This window comes from Chiroxiphia lanceolata, chromosome Z (assembly GCF_009829145.1).
Source record: "Chiroxiphia lanceolata isolate bChiLan1 chromosome Z, bChiLan1.pri, whole genome shotgun sequence".
NCBI classification, from domain to species: Eukaryota; Metazoa; Chordata; class Aves; order Passeriformes; family Pipridae; genus Chiroxiphia; species Chiroxiphia lanceolata.
The window spans coordinates 32,618,526-32,636,082 of NC_045671.1; the positions used below are offsets into that span (position 1 = coordinate 32,618,526).

General features: G+C 35.7%; 1 protein-coding gene across 23 annotated transcripts in view; it reads left to right on the top strand.

Annotated features, from left to right (window-relative positions):
• Nucleotides 1–17,557, top strand: part of CNTLN (centlein) — a 275,279-nt gene that overhangs the window by 238,464 nt on the left and 19,258 nt on the right. For all 23 annotated transcript variants that reach the window (XM_032675070.1, XM_032675063.1, XM_032675068.1 and 20 more), the window contains 3 exons: nucleotides 1,592–1,718; nucleotides 3,348–3,485; nucleotides 3,852–4,037. In XM_032675070.1, the coding sequence (XP_032530961.1) occupies nucleotides 1,592–1,718; nucleotides 3,348–3,485; nucleotides 3,852–4,037 (451 nt within the window). The remainder of the gene's footprint in view (nucleotides 1–1,591; nucleotides 1,719–3,347; nucleotides 3,486–3,851; nucleotides 4,038–17,557) is intronic.

Here is a 17,557-nt window from a genome sequence, read left to right on the forward strand (position 1 = left end):
ACAATGTTTAGCATTAGATTTTTAAGAGACTGTTGTGTTCTTTTTATTGCAGTGTTGCAGACTGGTACAGGGGTTTTTTTAGAAACTGCAGCAATACATGCTAGAGTTGTAAGCTGATAAGAGACTAACTAACTACAGTATCTGTATTGCAGTAAGAATAACTTAAATCAACACTCAGACTCTAGAGTAGACTTTTTATCCTTGATGTAAGTCAAAATTAATTCCTCAGCACTGTTAAACACAGTCTTTCAAATTCAGTAATTCTTTGCCTAGGGGCTAAGAGACATGTCAAGGTTCAGATGCTTAAATAAGATTAAATAGCTACTCTTATCTTCATTAAAAAAGTTCAAAAAGACAGTTGTATTTGTTTCTATTTGAAATGATTAAGGTTTACTACTCATTTTTAAATTCACATATTGTCAAGTATGCAACTGAGATTTTTATTCTACCTACCTTAACTGATATAAATCTTATTCAATGATATTACTATAAAAAGAATAAAAAAGCTATTTATGTATCTGTGAATTTTTTGTCTGTCCAGAATTTGACTCCTCTAACAATTCTAATTTTTTTAATTGTAGAAAGAATGCAGTTTACTTATCTGAAATTAGCTCATGTGCAAAATAGACAGCGCTTAAAATGGTTATATTGTGTGCATTGTTTATTTTCTGTTTCAAAATGAAAATGAATTTTTCCACCATAAGATTTTAAATTCAAAATAGTTATTGGATGTCATGGTTTCTTTAAAAGATAGATACTGTTTTTTCATAAGCTGTAATATATAGTCAGCAAAATAACATTAGTAGTATTAGGGTGAAACAGACTGAAGAAAATTTTAGGTGCACTATTTTCCTGGGTGTTTTTTTAATATGGTATTGACATTGTATTAACTATGTTGTGTTCCTGAACATATTGCCATCAATCTTTTTGCTTTCATTAGAAAAAAATCCAGATGTCTGAACATATTCAGGTATTGATTATATTTATATTTACAATATTAATTTGTATCATGATTGTGGAAGTACTGTATAAGGCGTTCTCATTGAACAGATTAGTTTGTGGTACGTGAGACTTTCTTTTTAATTTATCAGAGAATTTTCTGACAAATGCTGATGTTATTTCTAGGTTTTGCATTTTATCTCATCTGACATATAGGGATAGAGGTTTTTCATCTATTTCTGTATATTAGTTGGATAAAAGGAGAGTTCCCCATTTCACTTTCTTTTGAAAATAATTTTATACAAAATAGTGTCTGAATGATTGCTTGAGACATCAAAGGAATTTAATTATTAAGTTTTGCATGCTCAGCAGGTTTCTTTTGTCTTTTTTGATAATAGTTTAAGAATTACTGTGATTTCAGTTCAGCAAGCAAAAAGCAAATCACAAATATATTGCATATTTAGAAATAGGTCTGTTTAATAAGAGTTTGAAACTGGGTTTAGTAGTTGAGAATGGGGGAAATTGCAAGAATTGCATCAGCTATTGTTTGAAAAAATATTTTAAAGCTACAGGAATAATAGTTTGTCTACTGCATTAGTTGCATATTAAGAAAATTTTCTGAGTGTCATGAGTCTGACTTCTTCCCTTGTAGAATTTCTCGATTGGAGAGGGACTTTACTACGAAAAGACATTTGATAGAAGACCTAAAGTCTCATCTGAAAGCAAGTCAAGAAAATGAGAAAACCTCAAATGAAACATTGGAAAGTCTTGAGAGAAAGGTATTTCTTTCTTGCAATTCCTAGTTTTAGGAAAAACGGAAGCCAGTGGATTTACGGAAGTTATTTCAACACACTATACATATTAAATCAATACATTGCTTTAAGCAAACAAGATATAGTTCATTTAAGTGTGTAATTCTCTCCACTATGATTTGTATGAAATCAGTATATGGTGATAGCTTGAATGAATCCAGGATAATTTAATGTATCTTCATTAGAGGTGTAATTAAATGTTAAAGTATTCAGAACACGCAGTTGCAAGAATATGCTGTAAGTAGTGGGATTTAGTTTTATGCACTGTAAGTTCATAAAATTTAGGAGACCTGAAACAAGGGTGATTTTACATGACATATGCTAATGAAGTTCATGCATCTCTCCTGGCTATAGTAGTTAAATGCTTTAATATGTTAATCTGTTTTCTACTGCAGTGTTATGAATGATTCACAGTTCTTAGCTTAATGTAATTGTATCTGTGTAGGTAATGCTTGACTTCTATAGCAAATTATTTTATCCTGCACAATTTTAGGATGATTTCACTGAAGATAGGAGAACTTGTATATGCTTTGGCATATTTCTATGTTATCCAGCTGATATATTGGACTTCGGTCTTTAATGGCAGAAAAAGACTATGATGTTTGTTTGTCTGTGAGGTTATACCTCTTGCAATCCCAAAATAGAAATAAACAATTTACTAATTTGCTTGTGTTTGCCAAGAATGGGTGTGCTTGCTGAATATCACAAACATTATCTCTACTTGCAGTCATATAGCACTTTCAGCTCTAAAGAGAGTTACTATCTTACCTTACATGCCAAAGATAAGGTGTTATTAGGAAAACCACAGCCAGAAAGTGAGAGCATAAGTAAGCAAGGAAGCTAAAGTATGACATGAGAGAAATACGTGGTTTTGGTTTTAGGTAAAAGATTTGGAATGGAATGATGTGCTTTAATGCTCTCCTTTGAGTATTTTAAGCACTGCATTTCCAGAGAGTCAAATCCCATGCATTATTTTGATTATTCCAGGTGGAAAATCAGCTTGATAAATTTTACATTATCTTCAGCAAAAGATCAAAGAAATTCCCTGTTACTCGATATTGTCAGGAAAACTTTGTGATTAATACTATCAGGAGTGCTGAATGATCTGTTAATACTATCAGGAGCACTGGTCTTTTTCATTTTACCCCAAATCAGTGTTTACATTAGATAATAATTATCTAGGAAGCTCTACAGACTATTAACATGTAGACAGTTGTTTTCTTGATTGAATTATGTTTTTACCTCTAACAGAGAAAGTGAGTAGCAGTTGTGGATGGCTCCCTTTTGCAAGTACTGTAACTCTAAAATATATATAAACAAACAGTTCTGCAGATATATATAAAATATATATAAACAAAAAATAAGTTTTGACTTAATACAAGTCAAAACTCATGTTAAAAGGTTGTGTGCAAACTGGTCTCTACTGGATCAGCAGTAGAGATTTATTAAAAACTGTAATTTCCGAAAAAAGTATTTCAATAAAATTATGTAGCAAAAGTATGTTAATGTAATATAGGTAGGCTTAGTTTTGATTTTATTTTAATTTTTTAGTTATACATCTTGATAGTCAATGCTCTTGGCCTTTCATTATTTCAGGTAAAGGCACTGGCTGAAGACTGTTCAGGCAAAAAAACTTCCATTCACTCACTGAAACAAAGACTTGATGTAGCTACGAAAGAGAAGTCTCAGTATGAGCAGATGTATCACAAGGCTAAAGATGAGTTGGAGAAAAAGGTATAATTAGAGTTGTGATGGCTGCACTGTGGAACTTTTTCATACCTTTCTTTCGAATGAGAAGTTGCAAGGTCATCAGCTTAGACTTTTTAAATACAGAAAGGGAGAAAAGAACAGAATAATAGTAACCTTTTTCTCTCATCTGATTCAGTCACATCTCTAAAATTTAGATACTGAAACATGGACATAATGACTGAAAATGAGATTACTTTTTGCCATTAAATTACATTTTATGTGTTGCAAGTGGAATATTCTGTGATGTTAATCATGATGTGGGAGGTTGGTTTGTTCATGCATTTGTGATCTACCATAACTCCTTATCAGCTTTTATCATAGCACTGTTGTGTCTCTGCGGATGTATTTCAGGATCTCAAGCTTACCAAACTAGAGAGCAAAATGATTGAGACTGAATGTGCTATGACTAAACTTGAGACTGCTGCATCTGATCAACTACATAGTTTGGCTAAACAGAGTGCAGAGGCTTTGGAAACAATACAGAAGAAGTTGCTGCTCACCAGTGACAAAGTAGAAGAATTCAAGACATTTGTAAAGGTTTGAATTTTGATTTTCTTTAAATGTTCACCTAAATAAAGGTAATTTTGATTGAAAGAAAAATGTAAAAGATTAAGCAAGGGCTGATCTTTGGTGCATTCTGTTTTCTGGAACAATCTTTGTAGTTCCTGCAGTGGTCTGGTGTCAGGTCTGAACTGGTCTAAATACGGAGAAAGAATCAGGGTCTCTCTCCCAGACTTATGAAGACTTCAATTATTTTTATCTTTTTATATATGGCTACCATATACTTGTTCCCAAGAAAAAGTGCTTAGTTTTATATCAGACTACTCTGCAGCAAAAAAATTCCCAACATATTTAATATAATAATTCGTGTCTGTTGATCAGTGTGAAGTACATCATTTTCCATATGCACATACTTTTTATTTTAGAAATATTGAATAAGGAAGCCTCTATATTGCAAAATTGAAAGCATTATTTCCTTATTTCGGCTAAATACTTAACAAACTGCTATAGCACATCATGCAACAATACTGTCTTGGTGGTGTCAGACAGATCACTTTGTCATACTAAGTCAGTGAAAAGTTTCACTGAATACACTAATATATGTTTTAAAATGTAATATTTGAAATGTAAATATTATTTATTTTTCTGAAATATTCACCACATAATTAAGAAACGTGAAGTCTATTCAGTATGTATCTGTCTTGAATACATAGCATCTGAGGGAATGGCCTGAAGTTGTGTCAGCTGAGGTTTAGGTTAGATATAAGGAAAAAGTTCTTCACCCAGAGGGCACTGGAACAGGCTCCCCAGGGAAGTGGTCACCGCACCAAGCCTGACACAGTTCAAGAAGTGTTTGGACAAAACTCTGAGGCACATGTTGTGATTCTTGGGACTGGCCCTGTGCAGGGCCAGGAGTTGAACTGGATGATCATTGTTGATCAATGCCAGCTCAGGATATTTTATGATTCTATGATTTTATTAATTTAGCATATGTCTACTATATACCTACTTTCAAACAAGACTATAACTTATTAAAACATGAAATAGATCCAGTTTTCTACTTTTCTTGGATCTCTGTAGAGGTGAGCTCCTTTCAGATATGTTTGGGCAAGTGTGGTAGCATCCAAAGTAAACAACAGTGGTATTTTGATGCACTACATATAAAAAGAAGGTATATATAGTTATCTCTTCAAGAATAACTTTCAACTGGTGATTGAAATTTAGTAACTTAAATACTTGTGCATTATATCTTCTTTCTGTTGTCATCTGATAAGAAGTCACTCTACATGGCAGTTCTCAGACCTTTGGTGTTCACCTGTTTTCCTAAGTTCGTAAAACATTAAAAAAAGGGAAAGTAAAAGGTACTCTGTTCTCAAAAGTAACTGTAATGAGCAAAATCACCCATTAGCAAGTATTATGATAACTTCATTCATTGTTGAATAAGATGACAGCTTCAGTGTTAGTTGCCATGAATATTCATTAGCACTTACACAATTGTACTGCATGTGAAAAGAATGTTAATATGTAATTTCTCTCTAAATAATAATAATAGTATTTAGCTAATAAAGCTAAATACCTTGTTCCTTGCCTGGATAAAAAGAATATGCATGCATATTTCAAGTAAGATTTTTGCTGAGTACCGTTCCTCTGCAGAAAGATTTTTTTGAAAATTAAGATGCTGTCTATAAGTCAAATGTTGATGAATAAGGAGTTCCTAAGTAGACTAATTTGTTTAGTTAGGTGCTAAAATCAGATTCTACTAATGGTGTACCACTGTAAAAAAATATAGTTGAAAATCCTTGGCGATTCAATGGAATTGCGTAGTATATCAAGTAAATCCTGTTTAAATACCTCTTGTATATCTGATGTTACAACCTGCGTGGCAAGATCCAGGTATTGTGATAATACTTATTGTGATAAGTAGCAGTACTCCTTCTTGCACCAACTCTTCCTTTGAAGTCTGGTCTGTATCATTTCTACTCTCTTCTTCCAGGTAGCTGTCAGTTTTCCCCTGACCTTGGTTCTCCAGCTTCAGTAACTTGAGTAATATTTTCTGTATAGAGATAAGTTTAACCTTTATCTTACTTAAACAGGTTAACGTATTTGTCTTCTATTCCGATCGCTTCATAAGCCTTACTTGTTTTCAGAGTGCAATTGTAATCTTCTCATTCATGAATTGAATGCAGTTGCTTTTTCTACTTATTCCATGTCTGTTGTGACATTACATAGTTCTTTTTTTAACATAAAACAATTAAATTATTTCAGTTACTAATTAATGTTTACAGCTATTAATAAGACAACAGAAGAACTTCGGAGAAGAGAGTGTGACTCTTTCTGTTTATACCAGACAGTGTTACTGGCTTTTGGAGTTATTGATAACACAGAACCACAGGATCTTGAATCCATCTGGGTCAAGATACTAAGTAAAAAAACCTGGGGGAGTGGTTTCTGGTACAAGTACAGTGTACATAACTGAATCACATTATGATGAGTTACTAACTGAGCCCATATTTGCAATATACAGTAAAAAGTTGCATTGCTGTGGGCACTCCAATTTAGGACACTTATGAAATGAAATAAAATAGCTAAATAGCATCTATTTAATAGTTTCCTAAAATCATGGAAGAAATAATTGCAAACGAAAGTTGCTGTATCCAATACATTGTAAGTAATTATTGGACTTATTTTTGTGGGAGCATGGTATAGGGATCAGATGTTATGTCCTGAATTGCTTTCGGTGGGAACTAACAGGGCACCTAAAATAGGTCGATTCAGAGCAGTTCATTTCTCCAAAGCTGTATGAGGAAGATATAGGCTAGTAGGAAATATGAATAGAAATTGTGGAGTGTAACAGTTTATTAAGTAACCAAAAAAACCACAGTTCCATAATTAGAGAGTAGCTCCTTATAAATATCTATTTCAGCTTAATAGGAAAGTTAACAAAATATTTAGAAATACAAAGGCAATATAAAGGAATTGGAAATGAATTATAGATAATAACCTGAAAATATGAGCAATAATAGACTATAAAGGATGGAGAAGAGACTAAACAAATCAAGAGGATATCTGTGAGTAGCAAGACAAGAACAATAATAAACGGGCAGTATTTAAAAATGTACTATTAATAAGGTAGCTATTACAGGGTGCATACCATCTATATTAGATAAAAAAAAATCTGTAACTGTATAAGATAGAGGTCTTGCATGAATATTTCTTTTCTGTGTCTGGAGTGAAGTAGGCTAATGTTATATGAAGATATTACAATATCCCCAGTCTTTTAGTAGCCAAGGGAAGATTTTAAACATTTTATTTAAAAAACCAGTATTCTTAAATTGAGAATTTTTATAGCTAACAAGTTTGCTGGTTAATTCTCTTGCTGGTCCTCCTTTTGAATAAATATTCAAAGTTAGGGTCTATATGTTACAACACTGCCTTGAATCTAAAAGAAGGATACTACTGAGTCAATATTCAGAAAAGGCAGTATTTTAGGTTCATTAGCCTAACCTCGTTTCTGAGTAAAATACTGAAAATCAGATATGAAATTCAATTCTTAAAATATTAAAGCATAAGATTATAGTTATACTTCTTAGAATGCTTTTATGGAAACTAAATTTCATTGACTAAATCTGATTTATTTTCTGGAATGTGGTAAAAGTCAGTTGATAAAGGTTACTATTAATTTTAGTATACTGTTTTTTAAGATGTCTGACCTACTATTAAGATGTTCAGATAAAAAATTTATGCTATGCAATGGCAATAATATGTTGAACGGATTAAAAGTAGCCCATGCAGTTGATCTGAAAAATAAATCTTAAAATATAGGTATCTTTAGAGTTTTGTAAAGATCAAAACTAATCTTGATTATTAAGTATTATCACAAAATTCAAATCCTGATAAAATTTGTCCATGGCATTTATGAAGACTGCAAAATAATAATGAAAGTAAGGCTGTAAGTATAATGTTAACTAGGCTCAGTGAAACATTTTAATTACAGAAGAATGCAAACTACCTGTACAAGAGACCAGGTGGTTCTGACAATACTTCAGATGCCTTTTTTAAGCTGCACATTTTTATCCCATCTACATTCCATTAGCACCATAAATTCTCTGTGAGTCATTCACTCAATTTCTACAGTCTATCATTGTTCAGGATTTTCTATAACATGTGTTGCACTAACAGATCACTATCAGGTGGATCTTGCCAGTTATGTACAGCACAGCAACTGGAGCAAAATGTTCTTTGTTGTGTTTGCAGTACCTCTGAGAACTCATGCAGAAAACAGCCATTGGCTAAAGTTAAAAAACTACTATTAGAATGCTTCACTGGATGTCTATTGAAAATTTGGTACAGCATGTTAGTTTGCTATGAAACTGTCCGAAATTCTGCGTGAATTCTGTTTTCCTACATTAAATGTAGTTTGGGTTTTTTTGCTTAGCTAGACTTTGACTGTTTGTTGCTGTTAGAGACCTTGTAAGCTCAAGACTCAGTAGTGTTGTCTGTCCCATTCAACTTGTACATGCGCAAAACTCGTTTTGAAAGGTTAATCTGCAGTGATGACACCACCTGAGTATGAGAATATCAGAGGTTTTCTGACCTTGAGGAAGATGTTTTGATTAGGCGTCTATATTCAGCTCTGACTGTAATAAATAGGTGATGGCAGCTGAATGCTTCGGAATTATCTAAGTGCATTTCTCACTTAGATAGTGCCTCTGTCATTTGGGACTTGTGTGCTTTCTACAGAGGATACTAACTGCAGCACAGTGCACATCTGGTATGTTCTGGCATTGTTCTTGATAGGTCTCCAGTACTACCATCTAATAGAATTGACTGCCAAAATCAAGACCCACGGCAGTTTACTTGGCAAGCTTAATGGATCTACGTGGGGATCTAGCCCTCGCTCTCTTAAGACGTATGCCCTCATTTTGGCTACTGAGAGCAGGGCTTAAGCTAGGTGCATTTCCCCCTCTCTCTGTTGTTTGACATAGAGCTGTGGGCAGCCACATGTGTCAGAGGACTTACTTCACCTCTGCTTGGCCAAGTAATATTCTGACAGTTATTTGCCATTCAGTCAGTTTACCTTATATCCCAATATATGTCAGTCTCGCTTACCTTCCTGCAGTTTATCTTGAAAACTGGCATCTGTTTTGGCACAACTATTTCTCACTGCTATCTTGGGCTGTAGGTAATAGGTAAGTTAACACTTCTGTTAAAAAGTTCCACCCCTGAATAAGCCTCATTGCTCATTTCTGCCTTAGGAGGCTTCCTCCCTACTCCATTTAGGAAATGTCATCACAGGTGTTATATGGGTCAGTTGTGAGCTAATTCATGAAAATTCAGTTAACCTTTTGAAAACCCAGAACACCAGCTTTTGTGTACCACAGAGAGTCAGAACAGGGATAGGCTTACAGGCTAGAGATGCTGGTACTGCCCTTACTGTCAGTGCTAATTGAAAATGTTACATGAAATTTCTTCCTGTTGCAAAGAATAAGTAATTCATGACTGGCCACTTTCACATTAAAAATTTCCTTTATTTGGCAAATTCCTGTTATTTACCATCATTGTCTATTTCTCTTGAACAGTTCTGTGTTGGTGAAGATAGAGCATTGCTAGGAAACATGTTCTTCTCAGAATGGCCGTATGCAGATGATGTCCTATTTGCTCTTTATCTAAAAAAAAAGAAAATTAAAAAATTTGACATAATTGGTAGTTGGCTTGGGAGGCATGAATATTTGGGAAATATTCTGTTGGGTTTTGTCAGCTCCTTTATAACACGAGAGCAACACAAGTGCACTGCTAGTGCCTGTACTGCCTGCCAGAGAGTCAGTTCTTTGGATAGATGGAAATCCTTGCTGGGAACTCTTGGAATTCTCCAGTTATGGTAAGACAGTAAGAAATATTCTTCAAAGAGCATTTCTGTTGCTGAATGTATTCTCAAACCGTGACAGTGCTACTGCTCTCCAGGATGTGCAGAACATATTTTTTTATATGGCTACCCAGATCAGATGCACAATGACCATTTATTTCTTTATCTGAAAAAAAAAAAAACCAACTGCATCATAGGTAATTGTAAAATTTAGTAATTGGCAGTGTTGTTTGACCAAACAAAGGTTTCTTTAGTGAGTCACGGGGACATTTTACAAACAACAGCAGACAGTATCATATAAATCAGCACTGTCAGTTTTGATTTGGAAGTGGACACCTTTAATATGACTTCAAGTTGCTAGAAAATTTTCCCCACTGGGAACACTTGAAAGCCAAAAGATAAGTATATTTCATTTATTACACTCCAAACTGTCAACACTTTACCCAGAAAAGTATACCCAGAGTAATTATTTTGTATTGTGTGGAGTAGAAGATAAGTCTGCCAATCTGTGTTCAGTCAGAATCAAGATAATACTTGGTTTCAGGGGTGTGTTCCAATATGATGAGAATCAGTAGTCTTATTTGCAGAATACACACCTTAAAAGGTGGTGTTCTACATGCAAAGCAAAATCTGTGTAACTGAGAAAATATCACCATTAAAAAAAATCAGGCATTTATTGCTTCTTTTTTCACTGTGTGTGGCACTTCAGGAAAAAAGGAGAAACACAGCTTTTATTATGAAATACCAACCTTTCTTGGTTCTGAGAAGAAATTGGTGATAAATTAAGCTAATCTCCATCAGGATTACTCTGCATCTGGGATTTAGGCAAATTGAATCAGAGGCCTGAATAGTGACAGTGAATATCTATTAGACTGTAAACAGAATAATAGGCCTTGTGAATTTTAATGAATGAAGTGAATGAATTCTTACAGTTTACAGAAGGCATATGGTTAGTGATGCATACAGTGTGCCAGCAACAAAATATAATGTAGATGTCTTAGTGGATAAAATCTTGATAAATAAAAAGGAAGAATAAAGAGAAAGATTTTGAAAACCTTTTTCTTACTCTACTTTTTCTTTGCTCCTTAGATTTAGAAGGATAGGACTTCACTTTGGTTTTTGACTATGATAGGTAAAGACCGTAACAGATGTAGCTTAAAATATATTGAATGTTTTTATACCCTACTTTTTATATAACTATCTCAAGGATTTAGTGATGTTGATTTAAATTATTCAATCTATGTAATGAAATTTTAAGGTATGTCAGGTTTTTGTAGTTGCGCATGTACGTCTCATGGAAAGTTTAGATGCATGTCTGACTTGCATAGGTGATTTTGTTGATATTAGTGCTATTTTCATTTTTCTTACAGTGCATGAGCACCATTCTCACAGACCATAACTCTGTAATGGTAGACAGTGTGTGAACAGATCCAACAAACTTGAGCTGAACAGGAAACGGTTTTAACCAACTTGCAAAAAAAATTCCTTTTCAGCCTCAAGGAAAAAACCCACCTAAGTTTAACAGAGAATGAAACAAGCAGAATCATCTGGGAACTACCTGGAGACTCTGCACTGCACTTCTTGAAAGGGTCTAGATCCACCTGGGATTCCTTTAAATGGATTGGAGAGACTTCTTTTTAAGGCTCTGACTCAGCTCTCTGTTGGGCATAGAAAGATGCGGGTTTTAGAGGTAGTAGCCAGTTTGGTGTCTAAAAGACAGAAAACAATGTTGACTGGAAAAAGGGATAACTGGAATACTTGAGGAATGGACATATGAGTACATGCTAAAGGCTCTGGGCTTGAAGTGGTTAGATAGCCTTTTGGCAAAATAACAGGAAAAGCAGCAAAACTTGGAAAGGAGGAGAAAGGTCTCCAGTAATTATGTATTTAAGAGTTCATGTAGATATAATTGTGTAACGTATGTTGACCAGATTGCTAAGAAAGTGAGCTGAAGGAGGGTGAACAGAAAGTACTCATATACAGAGTCACGTGAAGTCTCCATAGTAATTCAGAAAGTTAGGACTTATGGAGATTCCCCAAGGTAAATGCCAAGAGAGCTACAGAGAAGAGCTCTAGGAGGACAGAATCATAAAATTACAGTATTTTTAGAAAGCACAGTTGATAAGTTTTATCTTTTAACTATTTTTTTAAGAGTTTAATGCCAGAGCTGAGCTCTTAAATTAATTTTCAGACACATTTGTTTCAGCAGTGCAGTGGTCTTACACAGAACATCTGATTTATAGTTCTTACAGGTTTTTGTGTGTTTCTGCAGAAAGATTGCATAAATTAAGACACTGAACTGAGTGTCAGGAAATCACAGTGCTCTTCACATCTTGGTCACTGACCTGCTATGTGACCTTTGGAGTGTTACTTCACCTCAGTATTTCTTGGTCTGCCCTAAATATCTTTTTCTGTTATGTCTGGTACAACTGTGCTGAATTTGAAAAACCAATATATTTTGACAGAAATATTCTGCCCGTCATCCCATGCTGATTATACGTATTTCAACTCATTCTCTGCTATAATGTAAACTAATAGGTCACAGAACATGGTAATTGTGTTGAAAATTTAGCAGCAGTACAATGAAAACTATGGAGTGTTTACTGAAACTTAAAAACCAGCACCAGTCTGAAAACATTTGGGTCTACAATTTAAGTCTTTAACAGTCTTAAAGCTTAGTGTACAGGAGAGATTAGATAACTCTAAAGCTGTAAAATTATATATGACCATATGTCCCTCATATATACTTACAGTACCTGCTATATGTTCTGTAAATGAGATGTCCAGCAATAAGATGGACTTTGTTGTATCTAAAGATATTACAAAGAACACTTGCAATTGGATATGTCTATCTTGTATTGGCCTCATAAGCCACCAGCGTGCTTGTAACAAACGTGGGTAAAGCCTTCCTAAATCTTCATTCGCGAAGCCCAGCCATGATGACAAAGAACACTATGAGAAGAAACATATTTTTAAGACAAGATTTCAGGCATAAAATAAAGTGTGATGGCTAAACAGTTATCAAAAGAGGAATAGAAAAGAAAAAGAGAAAAAGCTGACCAGTAATACAAACCCCCTTAATTTTTATTCACAAAGTGAATTTTAAAATGAGTATGTATACTCTTAAGTATATATTGTATACTTTTCAACTGAAATATAAAATACATTGTAATTGGCCAGAGTAAGTCCATTGCTGTATCTTTGTTTAAATATGCTTTGTTTTGAGGAAAATCTAAAATTAAAAAGTGTTCATGACTAAAGTCACTTTTCTCTATGCATTTGTAAATAAATTGAACTATTTTTTAGAACATAGCACAGTGTATTCAATTTCTTTTTCTTATAAATATAAAATATAGGTTGAAATACTTTCAGTATTCTTCCCTGTGGTTTCCTGCACCTGGAGATGGTTAAGAAAATGCAGTCAAAAGGACATTCTCAATTCTGTACTCAGAAATAAATGATTATAAAGAAACCTTTGTTTTCAGTCGTTTTGAATCCAGAAGGAATGATGTTTTGATAGAGTGTGTGGGATGAGATTGGTAGCAAAGGTATTTTGGAGAAATGGGAAGCCAGCCAAGGGAGACTTTCACTCCTCTGTTCTCAAAAGGGCAAGGAGGAATAACACAACTTAAACCAGCATAGTTATACAAATTCAAATCTTGCCTGATTATCAAATTTTAGGCAACACAGTTACTAATTTCTGTCATTGTACCTTATTATCCTTATACCATTTTAACTGAGTTTTTGGGGTCTGCAGTTCTAAGTGCCAGGAACCTACATTTTGTGTGCAAATACTGAAATCGTCATGCCCCTTTTATACTTTATGACTCTAGGGTTTTGACAGAGAAGCTGTGGTTTAGCTTTAGTAGTTGAAAAACAATACTGTACAAATCTGTCTACACTTTTGCAGTTGTTCTTGTGATAGTTGGGTTTGGAATGTTACTGAATTCACGTTTTCTAGTTCACAGTCTGTCATCCATATCTCAGAGCCATGGAGAAGACAAGGTTGGGCTGGGATGTTGGACTGCAAACTGGAGTTAGCTTTTGCCACTAGGGTCGAAGAGGCTGGTAATATTTTAAATTACTTTAATTAATTTTTCAGATCTTGCCTGTTGAATCCTTAGTTATGCTCCTGTGTGTTCAGGTTTGCCTGTATTAATTGGCGTGGAAAATCACGTTGTAGATGCAACTACAGTATTGCATTATTTTTTTACATACATACTGCAATTTTTCAATTTTTATGTGTAATGAAATTCTTACAGGTCATCAGGTGAGACATTTCTTCCACACGATGCATGCTTTCATCTTCCACTTATCTCTGTGAAGTTGTGAACACTATTCTCGGTGCCAATCAACACAGGACTGTTTATTTTAAGTCATATGTGTCAGTCTGATACCTAGCTTTACAGTATGTATTATCTTTTTGATTTTTGGAGTGATTTAACACATTCAACAGCTTGTTTCTTTATTATTAAATGAAAAGATAATAAAATCCTATTTTAATTCCTCTAGATATGCACAAGTAAAGAGCTGAGACACATAGTTTGAATATGTATGTTCATAAATTTTAGAACTACCTCAGAAACTGTAACTGCAGATAGGTAAATAAAACCAACTCACCACATTATAAATGTGACCTGTGTGACATTGGTAAAATAATGATATTAGCACTTTCATATTTGGTAATAGAACTCTTGGTCACTACTGAATACTGAACTTGGCAGAGGAAGGTAAGACTGGTCTATACGTCCTGTACATCTTTACACTCTACTTAGAAGGCATCTACTGGAGTCTCTAAAATCACATGTGATCTCTGGGGATCATAAGAATTAAGTCAGTCTCCTGAGGCTGACTCATTCCCATGGATCAGAATGGTACATGTTATAACCCTTGGCCAGACAAGTCTATTGCAGTGGTCTCTCTGTATTTCTTGTGTACACTCTTGTCCTTTTTCTAATAAAAAAAAAATTTATGGCTAGAAGATGTGTTTTTTCAAGTGAAGGAGCTAGCTGAGGTAACTTAAATAACATATATAAATATATATTAAATAGCATATATTAAAAATGAAATTACTAAAGAAGAGTTTTGAATCATGCTGTGAGATCAGTTTAAACATTATTACCAAAAGTATTTTGAAAGTCATTTTTTGAGGGACAGTAAGGAACAAATAACTATATTTTCATTGAATTCTTATTTCAGCTGCTGAAATGGTGCATGACATCATCTCTTTGTATCATTTTGTCCATTCATTCTGTTTTGTCTTTTTCATTATGAGGTACTTGGGGCAGTAATGTTTTCTCAGCCTTTTGCATCACTAGGATCTGCCCTAACATTAGGCTGGCAATAACTGTTCTACCACAAAATAGAGTTCTTTAAGCTCAGCGTTCAGTTCTGTGAATTCAGATCTTGTTCACAAACAGCTACATCTTCATAATCCTTTTGTTTCTTTAGAAAACTAACGTTGTATCAGAAAAGATTTTCCATTTCTTTTTTGGTTTAATGCTCTGGGCCACATCCATATACTACTCTAGTTTACAAAACAGGTGAGTTCCTAAGAATGCATTACTTGTATCTAAAAGCACTTTCACAATGAACTACACACAAAATACTAGCTATAGAATTGTTCTGTATATTATACTCTTCTATACATTTGTGGTTGGTTGACCCTGGCCAGCAGCTTAACTTTACTACGTGGTTGTTTGTACATTCCCTGCTCACTCCCTTCCCTCAGTGAGACTAGGGGGACAATAGGAAGAGCAAAAGTGAGAAAACTTGTGTGTGGATAAGGAGTTTAATAAGGGAAGGAAATGGGAATAAAACCCCAAGAGATGTAGGTCAATACCCAGTCTCTGAGCAGTGGCCACCTGACAGACAAATCACCAGCCCCCTCAGTTTTTACTGTTGAGCAAAATACTGTATGGTATGAAATGTTCCTTTGGTCACTTGTCCCAGCTGTCCCAGCTGTGTTCCCTCCCTGTGTTGAGTGCATCCCCAGCCCGCTTGCTGAGGTGACAGAGTGGGAAAACAGAAGGCCCTGATGTTGTGCCAGTGCTGCTCAGCAATGACTGGTGTGTTATCAACACTGGTTTAGTTACAAATCCCAAACACTGCACCATACAAGCTGCTAGAAGATGATTAACTACATCTCCACTTGCTGTATGGCAAGCCACTGGGGAAGAAGACTGGCCTTGTTAAACAGAGAATTTAGACTTGAACTCAGGGATAAAAAGAGAACGTATCACCTCTGGAAGTATGGGTAGGTAACTTCAGGGGGACTACCAGGACGTTGTGAGGTTTGTAGGGAGAAAATTAAAGGGGCCAAAGCCAAATTGAAACTTACTTTGGCCACTATGGTTAAAGATGACAAAAAAAGTTTCTATAAATACACTGGCAGCAGAAGGAGGGCTAAGGAGACTCTCCAGCCTCTGCTGGATGCAGCAAGTAATATAGTGTTAGGGAATAAGGAGAAGACTGGTATACTTAATGCCCTCTTTGCCTCACTCTTTAGTACTAAACCCAGTTGTCCTCAGGCTACCCAGCTCCCAGAGTTTGAAGTTAGTCATAGGGAGCTGAGTGAAGCCCCAGTAATCTAGGAGAAAATGGTTAGTGAGCTGCTGTGCCAGTGAGACACCAACAAGTCTGTGGGCCCACACCTGAAAGCAATGAGAAAGCTGGCGAAAGAGCCTGCCAAGTCACTTCCAGTCATTTACCACCCAATCCCGGTTAATCCAGTGGACTGGAAATTAGCAAGAAGGGTGGGAAGGAGGAACCAGGGAACTACAAGACTCTCAACCTGACCTCAGTTCCATGGAAGGTCACAGAGCAGATCACCCTGAGTGCCATCACAGAGCACATGCAGGAAAACCTGGGGATCAGGCACAGCCAACCTGATCTTCTTCTATGTTCAAGTAACCCACTCAGTAGTTGGGGGAAAGGCTGTGAATGTTGTCTATCTAGACTTCAGTAGAATGCTGGACATCATCTCCCACAGCATTCTCATGGAGAAATAGGCAACCTACATCTTGGACAGGTGCACTGTTCACTGGGTAAAAAGCTGGCTGGACGGCTGGGCCCAGAGAGGGGTGGTAAAATGGAGTTGCATCCAGCTGGTGGCCTGTCACTCGTGGGTGTTCCCCAGGGCTCATTACTGTAGCCAGTTCTGTTTAATATGTTAACTAATATGTTAATCTGGACTAGGGGATTGAGGGCACCCTCAGTCACTCTACGTATGACACCAAGTTTGGTGGGAATGTTGATCTTCTGGAGGGCAGGAACATGTGAACAGGCTGGATTCATGGGCCGAGGCCAATAGTAGGAGGTTCAATACGTCAAAGGGCTGGGTCCTGCCCTTGAGTCACACCAATTCTGTGCAATAATGCTACAGATTTAGGGAAGAGTGTCTTGAGATCTTCTCAGCAGAAACAGACTTGAGGGTGCTGTTTGACTGCTGTTTGACTGCTGGCTGAACATGAGCCAGCAGTGCCAGGAGGCCAAGGAAGGCCAGTTCATCTTGGCCTGTACCAAGCATAGTGAGTCCAGCATAGAGAACTAGGGAAGTGATTGTCCTGCTGTAGGGAAATGATAGTGCTGCTGTACTTGGCACTGATGAGACTGTACCTGGAGTACTGTGTTCAGTTTTGGGCCCTTAACGTCAAAAAGGACATTGAGGTACGTGTTGGAGCATGTCCAGAGA